This window comes from Carlito syrichta, unplaced genomic scaffold (genome assembly GCF_000164805.1).
Source record: "Carlito syrichta isolate Samal-C Ts95f unplaced genomic scaffold, Tarsius_syrichta-2.0.1 Scaffold301957, whole genome shotgun sequence".
Classification (NCBI taxonomy): Eukaryota; Metazoa; Chordata; class Mammalia; order Primates; family Tarsiidae; genus Carlito; species Carlito syrichta.
Window position 1 is genome coordinate 213,330 of NW_007246053.1, and position 12,925 is coordinate 226,254.

General features: G+C 38.6%; 1 protein-coding gene across 1 annotated transcript; it reads right to left on the minus strand.

Moving 5' to 3' along the window:
• Nucleotides 1–1,794: 1,794 nt before the first annotated feature.
• On the minus strand, nucleotides 1,795–10,591 carry KRT26 (keratin 26). The gene is made up of 8 exons (XM_008055819.1): nucleotides 10,121–10,591; nucleotides 8,961–9,043; nucleotides 8,396–8,552; nucleotides 8,110–8,271; nucleotides 7,899–8,024; nucleotides 7,021–7,238; nucleotides 2,940–3,007; nucleotides 1,795–1,963 (listed from the first exon to the last, which is right to left on the minus strand). The coding sequence occupies exons 1-8, from the start codon at nucleotides 10,559–10,561 to the stop codon at nucleotides 1,812–1,814; spliced, it is 1,407 nt and encodes a 468-aa protein (XP_008054010.1). The 5' UTR covers nucleotides 10,562–10,591; the 3' UTR covers nucleotides 1,795–1,811.
• Nucleotides 10,592–12,925: the final 2,334 nt, after the last annotated feature.

A 12,925-nucleotide genomic window follows, 5' to 3' on the forward strand; every position in this document is an offset into this window, starting at 1 on the left:
GAGCCCGGGAAGCTGAGGCCCTTCTGTCTTCCACCTTTGCTGTTTGGTACCGCCGTAGAATTCCGTGCAGTTGTGGAAGAAGAAAATGGTATGTTTATGTGAAGCACTCACAGCTAACCTGGAAATGTCATGGTTTATTTTTCCATTTCCCACTATGCCGTTTGGCCTTTTCTAACATATGCAAGGGTTAAACTCTGAAGCACATCAAGAATGCTTTCTTTCACTTGGTTATAAGTTACTAGATATTGCTTGAGTAAAAAATGATATAAGTATATTCACTCCTTATTTGATTTAGAATTATGTAGTTTACTGTTTAGACATAAGGTTTTTTAGAAGCACAAGTTTATAGTAAGTTCATTATGAATTCATTATAAGTTCTAACACTTATCTAGGAGTTATGTAGGTGATTTATAACACTGTTTTCACTGACTTAGGATAAAGATTAATCGTTAAGGTTTTTACTTAATTCAATAGTTAAAACTCTAAGTTAACATTTATAGAGTGGGTTTTCACTGAACTCATAATATACTAATCAGACACTTTTATAATAGATTAGCTAAAGACAGAAAGCAACCTTTGGGGCCTGGGAAACATTACTAGAAACTTCTTTTGAGTTCTCTTTAGAAACAAACACTGCAGGATAAGAGAAAAGTAACAAAGACACCTGGACAAGAGAGGCGATTACAAAGCTCTGAAGGTCATAGAAGCCCCAGATGGGAAAACTACTGCTACATGAAGAACTTTGCACTTGTAAACTTTCTTGAGATATTTCAAGGACGGTAATTCGGAACTTTGAACTAAAACTATCATTTTTGGCTTTATGATAAGGACATATTAACTAAAAGTAGATAGTGTTCTTGGCTTGTTTGTCGCTTCTAGACCGCTAGATGGTGGTAACTTTTAAAGCATATGTACGTGAAGGAATTTTCTTTGTTTTCCCCGTTTATGAATGGTATAAAAGCTCTGTGTTAACTAACATTAAGTTGTCATCTGTTCAGGAAGCAGGTGTCCGAGTATAATATTTTCGTCTTTCGCCTATCCATCTTTCCTTCAGGAAACCACACGTCCGGGCAAGGGGCTGAACCCCTTCATAGATAGGCAAGTGTATTTGTTTAAATAAGAAAGGGTGGATACAGAAAAATGGAGGTTAGTCAGATTATTTTTTTGAGAGAATAGGAATTCTACTGGGGAACAAGAAGAAGTGACTAGCACTGGTGGTCACAAAAGAAAGAAGGTCCAACACTGTGTGTGTAAGATGCTGAGTTGTTCAAGCGTCTTGAGAGAGGATGTGGCTCTAATCCTCTCATTCCTGGGAGATAGAGCCTCTGAGTGACCCTACTAGCTAGAATGAGGGAGTAATGAAGCATAGTGAGGGAAACTATAACCTAAGAGAGGGAGCATCCAGTGACCAGGACTTAATAAATATTGTGCAATATGAGGTAAATGTGACTATGAAAAGCACATTGTTTTATTAGCATATCCTTAGGATTGTCTTTTTGAGGTCAACAGTGGAAATTTAAAAAAAAAAAGGAACAACAACCCAGATTTATAAAAGAATAACTTGCAACAGAAAACATTTTAATGAAATGGCAAGAAAAGGCCCCCAAAGTAAAAACACAAATTAGGGACAGAGTAAGATTTTTTTTTTCTCTTGAAAAGGGTTTCACGCAAAGAATATGAGAAAAGGAAGAGAAGGAAAATAATTTCTAGCCTTTTTGTTTTTAAGAACAGAAATGAATAATTTCCTTGGGATATCTGACCAATAGAATTTTGCAAGACTGGATTATTTTGGTTAAATAACTTTTTCCTCATTATGGTGCTTTAGAAGGTATTCGTTGCTCCACGGTAATGTTACTTATTTTAGAGGACTTTTCTTCAATGGCGTGAACTCTCAGTGAAAGGACGTTGCCAAGTTGGTCTAGTTCCTCAACCACTGCTTTGACAACAGTTTCTTCTGTTGAGTCTAAATAAAATAAGTAAAGTTTTAGTGATCATTCTTAACAATTGAAGGTGTTTAGTCATGACAGGTATGCTTTTAAAAAATGTTTTTTGCAAGTTTGCAGTAAATTGATCTATATTACCGTGCTTGAAGTCAATGCATAGCAAAGCCCTGGACTATCTTTCTTATACAGTATTTACTACTGTTTTTTAGAGCAATGGTATTTGAAAATGTAAATAAAGCAGAGATTAAAGCAAACTAGATATCAGGCAAGTATAGGATGGCTGCAATTGTGTTCTCTCTTTCTCTTTTTTTTGGGTCAGAGTCTCACTCTGTCATGCAAGGTAGAGTGCAGTGGCATGATCACAGCCTCTGCAGCCTCAATCTTCTGGGCTCAAGTCTTCCTTCCACCTTAGCTTTCCAGGGAGCTGGAACTACAGATGTGTGTGCCACCAGCCTGGCTAATTTTTTTTTTTTTTTTTGTGATTATTTGTTCAGAATTGCTTGTATTTTTTTTTTTTTCTTTTTCTTTTCGCTAATTTTTTTTTTAACTGTAGAGATGAGATCTTGCTAAAATGCTCAGGCTGGTCTCCAACCCCTGAGTTAAGGCAATCTTCTTGCCTCTGCCTCCCAAAGTGCTGGATTTACAGGCATGAGCCACCGTGCCATGCTGTTGTCTTTTTTTAAAGTCAACTTCTTCTATTATTGTGGTTCAAAATAAAGTAGCTCTCTTATCAAAGCATTGAAACTGTGAAAAACAATACATTTCAAGTAAGAAAGATGTTGGGGATTGATGTCTCATCTCAGTAACTTCATAATTTGATCATATCTGTTCTACAGGCATATAAAACACTAATATTGAGAACTTCCATAATGACCCCCTGTTCCTTCATTCAATAGAATTAAACTTAAAAACAAATTTCATTTAGTTAATAAGTGACTTATTTAATACAACTACTGAAGTTTAAAAGCGTTACACAAAGTAAAAAACTTTCTATACCTTTAATTTGCTTTCCAGAATTTACAGACCTGCATCCTTTTGATGGGTAACATGTAGATTTACTTTCTCTGTAAAAAGAAGAGTAAATTATTGCGTTTTTTCCTTTTATTAGGGAACTCATAGATTACTCTGAATTGAGAATAAAAGTTTTATAATTCCAGTGTCAATAAGATTCAAATTCCTCTTATGTTTAAGGAACATGAGTAAGTTTTCATGACTATCAGAGTGAAAGAAGATATTAAATGGATGCTTATGATCAGAAATTTCCTCATGGCCAGATATTATCTTTTTCATCTAGTGATATGGGGACTTCAAGTTCTCACTCTGACTTGTCAATCAACTGGCCAACGAATGTGTTTGGGGTGCCAACTGAGTGGAAGGCACTGGGCTAGGTGCTGCAGAAAACAGAATTATGACACAGGCAGTTTCTACTGTTGGAAATAAAATCTACTCATGTAAAAAGTTACCTAGAACATGGTAAGAAAGGTGCTGTCAATTAAGTGAACAATGAATTGTGTCATAAGTACTTTGTTCTGAAAAGGGAGCAATCCCTGCTGGGTTCTTGTGAGAAGAGGCTGACCCTGGCCTTGGAGTGTGCATAAGATGTCACCTCCCTTTGGTGTGGCCATGGCAGGTATTTAGTTCTAGCCACTGATCACTGAGTACCTTCTGTGTGTAAGCCACTGTCACAAGCACTTTACCTACATAGTGAAGAACTATAGTTAAGAGAAGTTGAGTATGGTTTTGGTGTTATCACAGTTTCACTAATGAGGAACTGGGATAATGTGCTCATATGCACCCAGTATGTGGTTCACACCAAGGGCTGTATTTCCAAGGCTGTTGCTATTGGCTAACAAACTGTGGTGCCTCTCTAGTGAAATCTTCCTACCTCTTTATTGCTAATCTTTAATACAGGGTGTGTGTGGGGTTACTAGTGAAGTAATGATAAAAGAGAATGAGTTAGCATAAGAAATGTGCTTACACACTAAATCATGAAAGCACCTTTTCCTTGGAGTGGAGTACTGGAACTGTTACGTATGCTATACTTAAATGCTCTTTAAATTAGTATACATACAAATACGAGGGAGGGATTCCCAAAATATCCAGAATTTATTTATAGAAATTGTGTATTTATTCTTATATGTTTAAACTTCAGTCATCCCTAGAATACTCTCCATTTGATGCACTACACCTATTGAGATGCTTTTCTACTGCTCAAAACGGTTTTTGAACTCACTGATTTTATGCCTTTTAGTGCTTCTGTCATTTTTTGCTTTTCCTCTTCCACATCAGCAAAACCTTTTCATTTGAGGACTTTTTCATCCAGAAAATAAAACAGAAAGTCACTCAGGGTGAGATTGGGTGAATAGGGAGGGTGGGGCATTGGGGGGTCATGTCATTTTGGGTCAAAAACTGCTGAACACTTATCGTAGTGTGGGCAGGTATGCTTGTAAATCACCTATCATGAAATGGGCGAAAGTGTTGAAAAAATCTCCATACTGCAAAAATTCAAGAGAATCTATCAAAAACCTCCTTGCACTGATAAAAGACTTTAGCAAAATCTCAGGGTACAAAATATATGTGCAAAAGACAGTCGCATATACCAACAACAAATAAGCAGAGAACCAAATAAAAAGCACAATCCCATTCACGATAGCCACCAAAAAAATGAAATACCTTGGCATCTTCCTAACCAGAGAAGTGAAAGATCCTTACAATGAAAACTGCAAAACACTGCTCAAAGAGATCCAAGAAGACACAAACAAATGGAAACATAGTCCATCCTCATGGATAAGAAGAATTAACTTTGTTAAAATGTCCATCCTACTAAAAGCCCCCTACAGCCGGGCTCCGTGGCTCAGCCTGTAATCCCGCGCCTTTGGGAGGCTGAGGTGAGTGAATTGCCTGAGCCCGCGGGTTCGAGACCCGCCTGGGCAGCGAGACCTCATCTCTACAATAAATAAAAAAAACAGCCGGGCGTGGTGGCGCATGCCTGTAATTCCGACTACTCAGAAGGCTGAGGCGGAAGGATCACCGGAGCCCAGCAGGTGGAGGCTGCGGTGGCCGGGAGCAGCCACTGCACTCCAGTCTGGGCGACAGAGTGAGACTCCAACCCCAAAAAAATAAAAAATAAAAATAAAAGCCCCCTACAGATTCAACACAATACCCATTAAATTCTCAACATCATTCTTCTCACTCCTGGAAATTTTAATACAGAAATTCATATGGAAACACAAATGACCATGAACAGCCAAAACAATCCTCAGCAAAAGAACCAAAGAGGGAGGTATCACACTTCCAGATTTTAAACTTTAAGGCTACAATAATCAAAACAGTCTGATATTAGTACATGAACAAGCATATAAACCAATGGAACAGGATAGAGATTCCAGAAGCAAAGCCTCAATTTCTCAACCAACTCGTCTTTGATAGTTTCCACCAACAACCACTGGGGTGAGGAGAACATATGCAGTAAATGGTGCTGGGAAAACTGACTGATCATATGAAGAAGATTGAAACGGGATCTCTCCCTATCACCATACACAGAAATTAACTCTGAATGGATCAAAGACCTAAATGTAAAACCTCAAACTATAAGAATCTTAGAAAATGCAGGAGACACCCTTATGGAACTCAGAGTAGGCAACCAATTCCTGATCAAAACCCCAGATGTCCATGCCATGAGAGATAAGATAGACAAGTGGGACCTCATTAAACTGAAGTTTCTGCAAAGCAAAAGAAACCATCAAGAGAGTGGGGAGACAGCCCACAGAATGGGAAAAATATATTTGCCAACTGTATATCTGACAAAGGCCTAACATCTAGGATCTGCAAGGAACTCAAAAGTGCCAGAAGGCAAAAAACAAACAGCCCTGTTAAAAAGTGGGCAAAAGACACGAATAGACACTTCTCAAAAGAAGATATACAGGCAGCTAACAGATACATGAAAAAGTGCTCAGCCTCACTAATCATCAAAGAAATGCAAGTCAAAACCACACTGAGATGCCACCTAACCCCAATAAGAATGGTCATCATTAATAAAACAAACAACAACAGATGCTGGCGAGAGTGCAGAGAAAAGGGAACTCTTCTATACTGTTGGTGGGAATGCAAACTAGTTTAACCTCTATGGAAAACAGTGTGGTGATTTCTAAAAAAACTAGAAATTGACTTTCCATATGACCCAGCAATCCTCCAATGGGAATATACCCACAGGAACTCAAATATTTCTACAAAAAAGATACCTGCACATGCATGTTTATTGCAGCACTATTCACAATAGCAAAAACATGGAACCAACCATGCTGTCCATCAAAACTGAACTGGATAAAAAAATGTGGTACATATATATGATGGAATATTATGCAATCATAAAGAAGGACAAACATATGGACTTTGCAGCAACTTGGATGGATTTAGAGTCTATTACCCAGTGATCTATTACAGAAACAACTAACTGAGTACCACATGTTCTCACTCTTAAGTGGACCCTGAACATTTACCATAATACTCTAAGAAAGGGATTGGTGGTAGTGGCATACTGCCAGGGATGGGAGGGAGCACAACATTAATAAGGGTACCTGATCTCAAACCAGGGGGACCAAAGGAAGGCCCAAACTTTACCTGTACGACGACCACTTGTACACTTAATCCTGAATTGTACCCCCATCTTTAAAATAAAATAAAAATAAAACAAAAAGAGAAATTGAACCCCTGAAAAAAAAAGAAAGAATCTTCTAAAAAAAAAATTCACTGAAGCCAAACACAGCTGATACCCTGATGCTGATGGGTTTCTAGAACACTTACCTAGTGGGAAAGGCCTGTACTACAAGGGGCCTACCCTCCAAAACATAATTCCAGGACTTGTTTTTGGTCCCCTCTCATACTTTGTGTACTTAGAAATTTGGTTTTCAAATTTCTGCCTTCTTTCATTTCACTTGGATGAAATAATAATGTTCATTCCTGAGGATATAGATGGGTACGATCTTTACAGTAGGAAATTCTGGAGTGCAATATCGATGTACCTATATAGTGAGAAAACCTAGCTGATTAAGAATTTTTTCATAAGTTAATACTTAACCGTTCTTCTCCATCTAGCAAGTTGCAATACATTTCAATTTCTTTTTCCAAAAATATTTTGATATCAAGAAGCTGTTCATTCTCTAGCTTCTGGCCTTCTGTTTCTGTCCGAATCTGCTGCAGCTGCTCCTCCATGGCCCCGATCTGATCCTGAATTTTCTGGAGTTGATGGCAGTAATTTCCTTCAGTCTCGGCCAAGGAGCATTCATAGGAATGTTTCTGAAAAAAGAATGAGGTAAAGCTCAAATGTGTAAAAGAGAAATGGCATATTCCTAGTTTAAACATTCTCAAGGTTGAAAGAAATATTTGTACAATGCCTAAATATTTTCAGTTGAAAATCAACATTAAGGTTAGGCATGGTGTGGTAGCTTACACCTGTAATCCCAGTGCTTTGGGAGACTGAGGCTGGGGGACCTCTTGAGCCCAAGATTTTGAGACCAGTCTGGCCAACATAGCGAGAAGCTGCTCTACAAAAATTTTTTTTTAAAAGCTGAGTGCAATGGCAGGTTCCTGTAATCCCAGCTACTCAGGAATCTGAGGTGGGAGGATCACTTGAGCCCAGCAGTTTGAGGCTGCAGTGAGCTATGATCACACCATTGCACTGCAGTTTGGGTGAGATAGTGAGACCCTGTCTAAAAAAAAAAAAAAAATTAGTGAGATTAAAAAAGTGTCTCTCTATTGAAAAAAGGCACTTTTCAAGTTTTGAGATTGATGAATCAGAAGTAATGTTTATGGACAGAACTCTTGATATTTAGTATATTCATATTTTTTGTTTTATGTAATTAGTTACATATAGTTAGTGTTGTACATACTTTTATATACATGTTTACTTATACATATGCACACACACAAAATCAAGCAATGGTCATTCCTACATACCACCGCCATGAGGGACTGAAGTTCTATTTCCAGGGTTTGCATGCTGCGTTTCAGCTCCGTCAGCTCATTTCTGGCTGCTGTGGCTGCCCCCTCATCATCAGAAATCTGTTGTTGCAGCGTTGCACTCTAAAGTGCAATTGTCAGAAGAGTTAGTGCCAAGCTTGATCATCTACTAAACAAGCCCTTCATGTGTAACTTGCCATAGACATACCCTCTCATTGAACCAGGCCTGGGCATCTTTGCGGTTCTGCTCAGCCAAGTCCTCATACTCAGCTCTCATGCTGTCCAACAGAATGGTCAGATCCACTCCTGGGGCTGCATTCATCTCCACATTCACGTTCCCTCCAGCTGCACACTGCAGGACTTCCATTTCCTGGAAGAGGGATCAGTATGAATACTCAACGAAGGGTTTTGATGGATACCCTGCTATGAAGTGAACAGCAGACTTGACGAAGGAAACCAGACGTGCTACAAAGCCCCTCTGCAGGCTTCCTTACCTCCTCGTGATTTTTCTTGAGATATGTCAGTTCCTCACTCAGGTTCTCACACTGTATCTCCAGGTCAGTTGTACAAAGGGTCAACTCATCCAATACTCTGCGAAGACCGTTGGTGTCAGCCTCAACGCTTTGGTGCAGAGCAAGCTCATTTTCATACCTTAGAGGTTATTAAGGTGTTTGAGAATTATAATTGTAGGCAAGTGCAAAGCCCAACTTTTAAAGACATGTCATATGGTGAAAGACAGGTTTTTCTGTACATGCTTCTGAAGCTTCTTGCAATGGCAAACTGTTAAACCGTTTGAGATATCTACCAATTTACAAATTGTATTTTGAAGATGTTTCTTAGGAGTTGATTTTTAACATTTAACAATTTTTTATTTAACAGTTAAATAAAATAGTGCTAGGTTTTAAATATATATAATAGCTCTTTTTATAAGGGCATATTTAATCCAATTTCTGCATTGATCTAGTCTGTTTTTATGAAAACATTTTGGTTGTCAAGGCAAAAGATATGTTCTTTAATCTGACTGTAATTAGCATAATCAGTTACTTTGATTTCACCTACTTCAGTCTGAAGTCATCAGCAGTCAGTCTGGCATTGTCGTTTTGTAGAGCAATGCTGGCATTACAGGTGGTCATAGAAATAATCTAAATAGGGTAGATTGTGCAAAGAGTTAGTTCCAAAAGTCAAAGGGACGTCCAGTTTTCAGTGTGATTCTATATCTGCTTAACCCCATCAAGCATCTATTTTGTGTCATTTTTTTCTACATTAAAGGAATCTGGATTTTCTTCAGGAAATAAATGTCCAGAGTTTAAGAGCCACATGGGTACTTTTCTCACTCGTGACTAAAACTATAAGCTTCTGACACTGTTGGTGGGGATGTAAACTAGATTAGCCCCTCTGAAGAGCAGTGTGAAGATTTTTCAAAGAACTAAAAGTGGAATTACTGCTCAACCCAGCAAGCCCATTACTGGGTATATACCCAAAGGAACGTAAGTTTTTTTTTTTTTTTTTTTTTTTTACCAAAAAGAGACCTGTACTTGTATTACAGTATTTTTCACTATAGCAAAACCATGGGGCCCACGTAGGTGCCCCTCAATGGAGGACTGGATTAAAAAAAAAATGGTACGTATACACCATGGAACACTATGTAGACACGAAAAAGAACAAAATCATGTCCTTTGCAGCAACATGAATTCAGCTGGAAGCCATTATTCTAAGTGAATTAATGCAGAAACAGAAAACCAAAGAGTGTGTTCTACTTATAAGTGGGATCTAAACACTGGCTACACATGGACATAAAGATGAAAACAACAGACACTGGTGACTCCTAAAGGGAGAATTGAGAGGGGATCAAGAGTTGAAAAACTACCTGTTGGGTACAATGTTCACTATTTGGGTGATGGGTTCAACAGAAGCCCAAACCTCATCATCACTCAATATACCTACGTATATTAGTTTACCTGCACATATACTCCCTGAATTTTTTTAAAAGGGCATGAGTTAAATATAAGAAAATGAAATGATTTTATTTATTTTGAATCTTTTTTGCATTATTTAATTTTATAAATTTTTATTGCTAGGCATGGCCTTGAGCACTGGGAATACAGAGTGAACCAATTCCACCTTGTATGCATTTGTTAACCACATTTTATATTCTTCTCTTCTTTAAGTTATGCGCACCCAAAGTCTGTAGTAAGAGTACACAAATCCATATTCCTTACCTGCCTTTTAAGATCTTCAATGACTGGAAAATATCTGCTACAGTCATGATTGTGTTCCTGGCAAGAGCCAGGCCCGTGTTTCTCATACCAGCCCTTGATCTTCTGCTCCAGGTCTGCATTTGCCTCCTCCAGAGCGTGCACATGGTCCAGGTAGGATGCCAGGCGGTCGTTGAGATTCTGCATGGTCACCTTCTCATTCCCAGAGAGGAGGCCATGCTCATTGCCAAGAAAGCCTGCACAGATGCCACTTCCCGATCCCCCTTCACCATTGCAGAAGCTTCCTGCAGAAGAAACGCCCCCGAGAGTACAAGAAAAACTGCTCCCTGATCCTGATGCAACACACACGTTCCCAGCCACAAAGCCTGTTCCTCCACCGGACAGCCTAACAGAACCAGCTCGCGAGCAGATCTGCCTGGCTCCGCTAGAAAGTCGAAAAGACATGGTGACAGCACAGCTGAGTGACCCTTTCCCAGAGAGGAGCAAAGCTAAAGGACACCTTCCACAGAGGTCAGCTCCACTGGCCTTTTATAGAATTCACTGGGTCATTTCAGTCCTACCTACATCAATCTGTAATAAAATTGACTTGCACCCTAATTGCTGTTTTTCATCATTGGTTGATTTTTAATAGTGTCCAGTCTGCAGATGGAAAGGTGCCCCAAGGGTATTTTTCTAATACATAAAAAAGGTATCAGGTGGAGTAATCCTAAATCATAGTCTCAAAGGTCAAAATTAAGTATGAGTAAACCTACATCGTTTTGACCTTTGGAATAGAATTTAGTTTTTGCCCTCATATAACAAAGAATTGATAATTCAGATGAGAAATGTCTCCTACTTTTGTCCTGCAAATGCTCAAAGAGTATTTTTATTATCTCGCTTTATTGAGTGTATATTTTCTTATTGAAATCAGAGACATTCAATATCTAATAACCTTTTGGTCCTGGATGGTTTTTAAAGAAACCTATCATTTCTTGAATTAAAAACTGAAATAATAGAAGTCTTGTAGCTCTGCTTTCCAATTTCACCAAAATTCACGAGTTTATGATGTGGATGGAGAATTTTTTGTCTTGGGAGTTCTTTTTTTTTTTTTTTTTTTGAGTTGGAGTCTCACTCTGTCACCCAGACTGGAGTGCAGTGGCCACTCCCGGCCACTGCAGCCTTGCCTGCTGGGCTCCAGCGATCCTTCTGCCTCAGCCTACCGAGTAGCCGGAATTACAGGCATGCGCTACCACGCCCGGCTGATTTTTTTTTTTTTTTTTGGGATTTATTGTAGAGATGAGGTCTCGCTGCTCAGGTGGGTCTTGAAACCGCGGACTCAGGCAATCCACTCACCTCAGCCTCCCAAAGGCATGGGATTACAGGCTGACTGATTTGGCCCAGTTGCAGAACGTTGATTCAACTCACTTCTGAACCTCCAAATTGTTCACTCCTCTACCCCAAAATGTTTACTGCCTTTTGGTTTACGTTTATGTATTTCAGTTAGTGTGAATTACTTTGAGAAGCAAGTACCATATTAATCGGTGGGGAGTAAAACATATGAAGGAGAGATGTGTTTTCATCACTACATAGAACACCAACAATTATGATACTCCAGACAGAAGATGAGTTGCCCCAGGGAAGTAGACTCTATTCTCCTGCCTTGATGCCCTTGGGAAGTTGTCCTGTCTAGTTATACTTCATTTTCCTACTGGGCAGATGAAAACAATAGCACTGAACAGTCCCAAATGAATGTTGAGTAGCTCTAATAATGAAAGACTATGAAACAGTCTGACAGGCACAAACATTTTGTAGATGTTAATTATTTAAATTATTATAATCAAGTGGACATGGCAGACAGGGTCAGATCTCTAACACTTATAATGGTACAAATTGATTGGTTAACTAATTACAGGTTTAGTTTTGAAACAGTCAGTTTTTTTCAAAATGAGATTTTTTTCCCAATGGTGTGGATAGCGAATGCTTTGAAAAATATCCCCCATCGTTGCCACTAAAAGATATAAGATATTTAGTGACCTGTGTGGATTTTTTTGACCAAAAGTATTTAAAAATAATACATACAAAATGGTAATCTGACCACCGTTTTATGTTTAGAACAGTGCATGATAAGTTGAAATATACCACTCCTATTCAGAGACTTATTATTGATTTTGTTGTGACCTGGTCAAATTTTTAGTATTGTGCCCATGCTTCCCATAAATAAAACAAGAAAAACAAAGCATATTGTCAGTGTAATCATTTATAAGGCTTGAAGTTCTTAGGTAAGAGTTATTATGAGATTGCAAAGCATTATTAACATAATCTGTGTATCACTAGATACTTTACAAATACGAATTAACTTATCTTTTGTGAACTAAGTTGAGCATATTATTAGAGCCATTTCGGAGATGAAGCTAGTGGCCCCACAGAACACAAAGCATTTGTATATCAAAGCAGGACTGGGGTATGATGCTTTCTTCCTTCTCCAAATGTTGTTGCCTCTTAACTCATATGGGCAAGTCTCTTGGATTTTCTTAATCATACCAGAGGTGCCAAAAAAAGGTATACACATTTTAAGAGCTGTTATCTGTGTATTGCGTTTCAAAGTTGAGTTAAGTTATGGTAGCAATGTGTAGTATGATATTCACGCAAAAGATGGAGTTAATCAAATGTCACCACATGATAGGTAGGACAGTCAAAGAAAATGGTGGAAGTATGGTTGTCATTCGAGGAGCACAAGACCATTCTGAAGTAGTATGTGAACTTTGAAAACATTGCGGAAGTAAGACAATGGAGGTGTGAGTATGCAACACGCCCACCAATTGTATGCAT

Bases quoted from the DNA above. Each gene is read 5' to 3' on its own strand.
- KRT26 (XM_008055819.1), bottom strand. From the start codon at position 10,561: ATGTCTTTTCGACTTTCTAGCGGAGCCAGGCAGATCTGCTCGCGAGCT. The intron at 3,008-7,020 runs GTTAAGTATTAA...TTCTTTTTACAG, and splicing joins TTGCTAGATGGAGAAGAACG to AGAAAGTAAATCTACATGTT. The intron at 1,964-2,939 runs GTATAGAAAGTT...TATTTTATTTAG, and splicing joins TTCTGGAAAGCAAATTAAAG to ACTCAACAGAAGAAACTGTT.